Raw genomic sequence first — 1,275 nt, forward strand, 5'->3', positions numbered from 1 at the left:
ATGTATATATTATATATATATTACATATATGTATATATATATATATATGTTCACAGCTTAACTATATGCCGTTTGTTATAGGTTACTCCATATTTTTATATTGGCAGTGTAGATACGTTTGAACGATCTCTGGCAGCCGCGCAACAGCATCTTGGCATTAATCCGGAAAATCAAGTCACCGTTATTTATAATCCGGTCGATACAACGTGAGTAATGTGTTGGTCTAGGAAAATTTTTAATCGAAATTTGTCTATTTCTAAGTCCTGAAAAACTTTTTTTTATAGGTCCGTGATTAGCAGTTTAATCCCTGTGGCCATATTGTTTTTGCTAGCGTGGCCTATCATCAGAATGTTCTTTAGCTCAAGGCGATCATCAGGTTTGATTTTCGAAGTTTTTTGTTGTCCTCAGGATTGCAGTACGTTTTAATTTATTCCAGTTTATTAAAAAGTTGTGTTATTTAGGCAAGGACATTGCAGGCGGTCGTGGCGGAGCGAATCCTTTCGGTGGTGGAGGGCCGTTTAATATGTTTGGATTTGGACAAAGTACAGCAAGAGTGATCAATAAAAATGATATCGATGTAAAGTTCAGTGACGTTGCTGGTTGTGAAGAAGCGAAAATAGAAATAATGGAGTTCGTTAATTTTTTGAAAAATCCAGAGCAATATAAGAAACTTGGTGCTAAAATACCTAAGGCAAGTTTACTTTTGCATGTTTTTGTATATTCCAGATTTCAAAATTTAGACAACGAATTTCAAAATCAGACGAAAATTAATTTTGTCCAAAAATTTTCTTAGGAATCAGTTTGCCAAAACATTATACTTTTTCCATCCAGGGCGCAATTCTAACTGGTCCACCAGGCACTGGTAAGACACTGTTGGCTAAAGCGACTGCTGGTGAAGCAAATGTGCCGTTCATAACAGTCAGTGGTTCAGAATTTCTGGAAATGTTTGTGGGCGTTGGTCCAGCGCGTGTTAGAGATATGTTCTCTATGGCTCGCAAAAATGCACCCTGCATATTATTTATCGGTGTGTTTTTTACTATCTTTCTATTCTTTTAATGGTGATTCGTTGATTTAATAATAGCTGAAATAAGGTAGTATTAATCAAAGCTTGTGTATTGGATGCACATTCAGAATATTACTTTGTAATAAAATACAAGGCAACTAGCATTTGTAAATTTTATGATAAAATGGAATTACATGTGTACTGTATATATAATTGTATATATATATGTACTGTCGAATTGTTATTAATGACAATATCCTTTTCTCTAGTGA

The 1,275-nt window shown here is 34.4% G+C and overlaps 1 protein-coding gene across 1 annotated transcript; it reads left to right on the plus strand.

The window, feature by feature from the left end:
* Positions 1-81: 81 nt before the first annotated feature.
* On the plus strand, positions 82-1,056 carry LOAG_15756 (HflB protein; the record flags this gene model as incomplete). Its single annotated transcript, XM_020448965.1, has 4 exons — positions 82-206; positions 285-376; positions 477-691; positions 832-1,056. Coding segments are annotated over 4 exons (657 nt in total), but the record flags the coding sequence as incomplete, so codon positions are not given.
* Positions 1,057-1,275: the final 219 nt, after the last annotated feature.

This window comes from Loa loa, assembly GCF_000183805.2.
Source record: "Loa loa unplaced genomic scaffold supercont3.2620, whole genome shotgun sequence".
In the NCBI taxonomy this organism is placed as follows: domain Eukaryota; kingdom Metazoa; phylum Nematoda; class Chromadorea; order Rhabditida; family Onchocercidae; genus Loa; species Loa loa.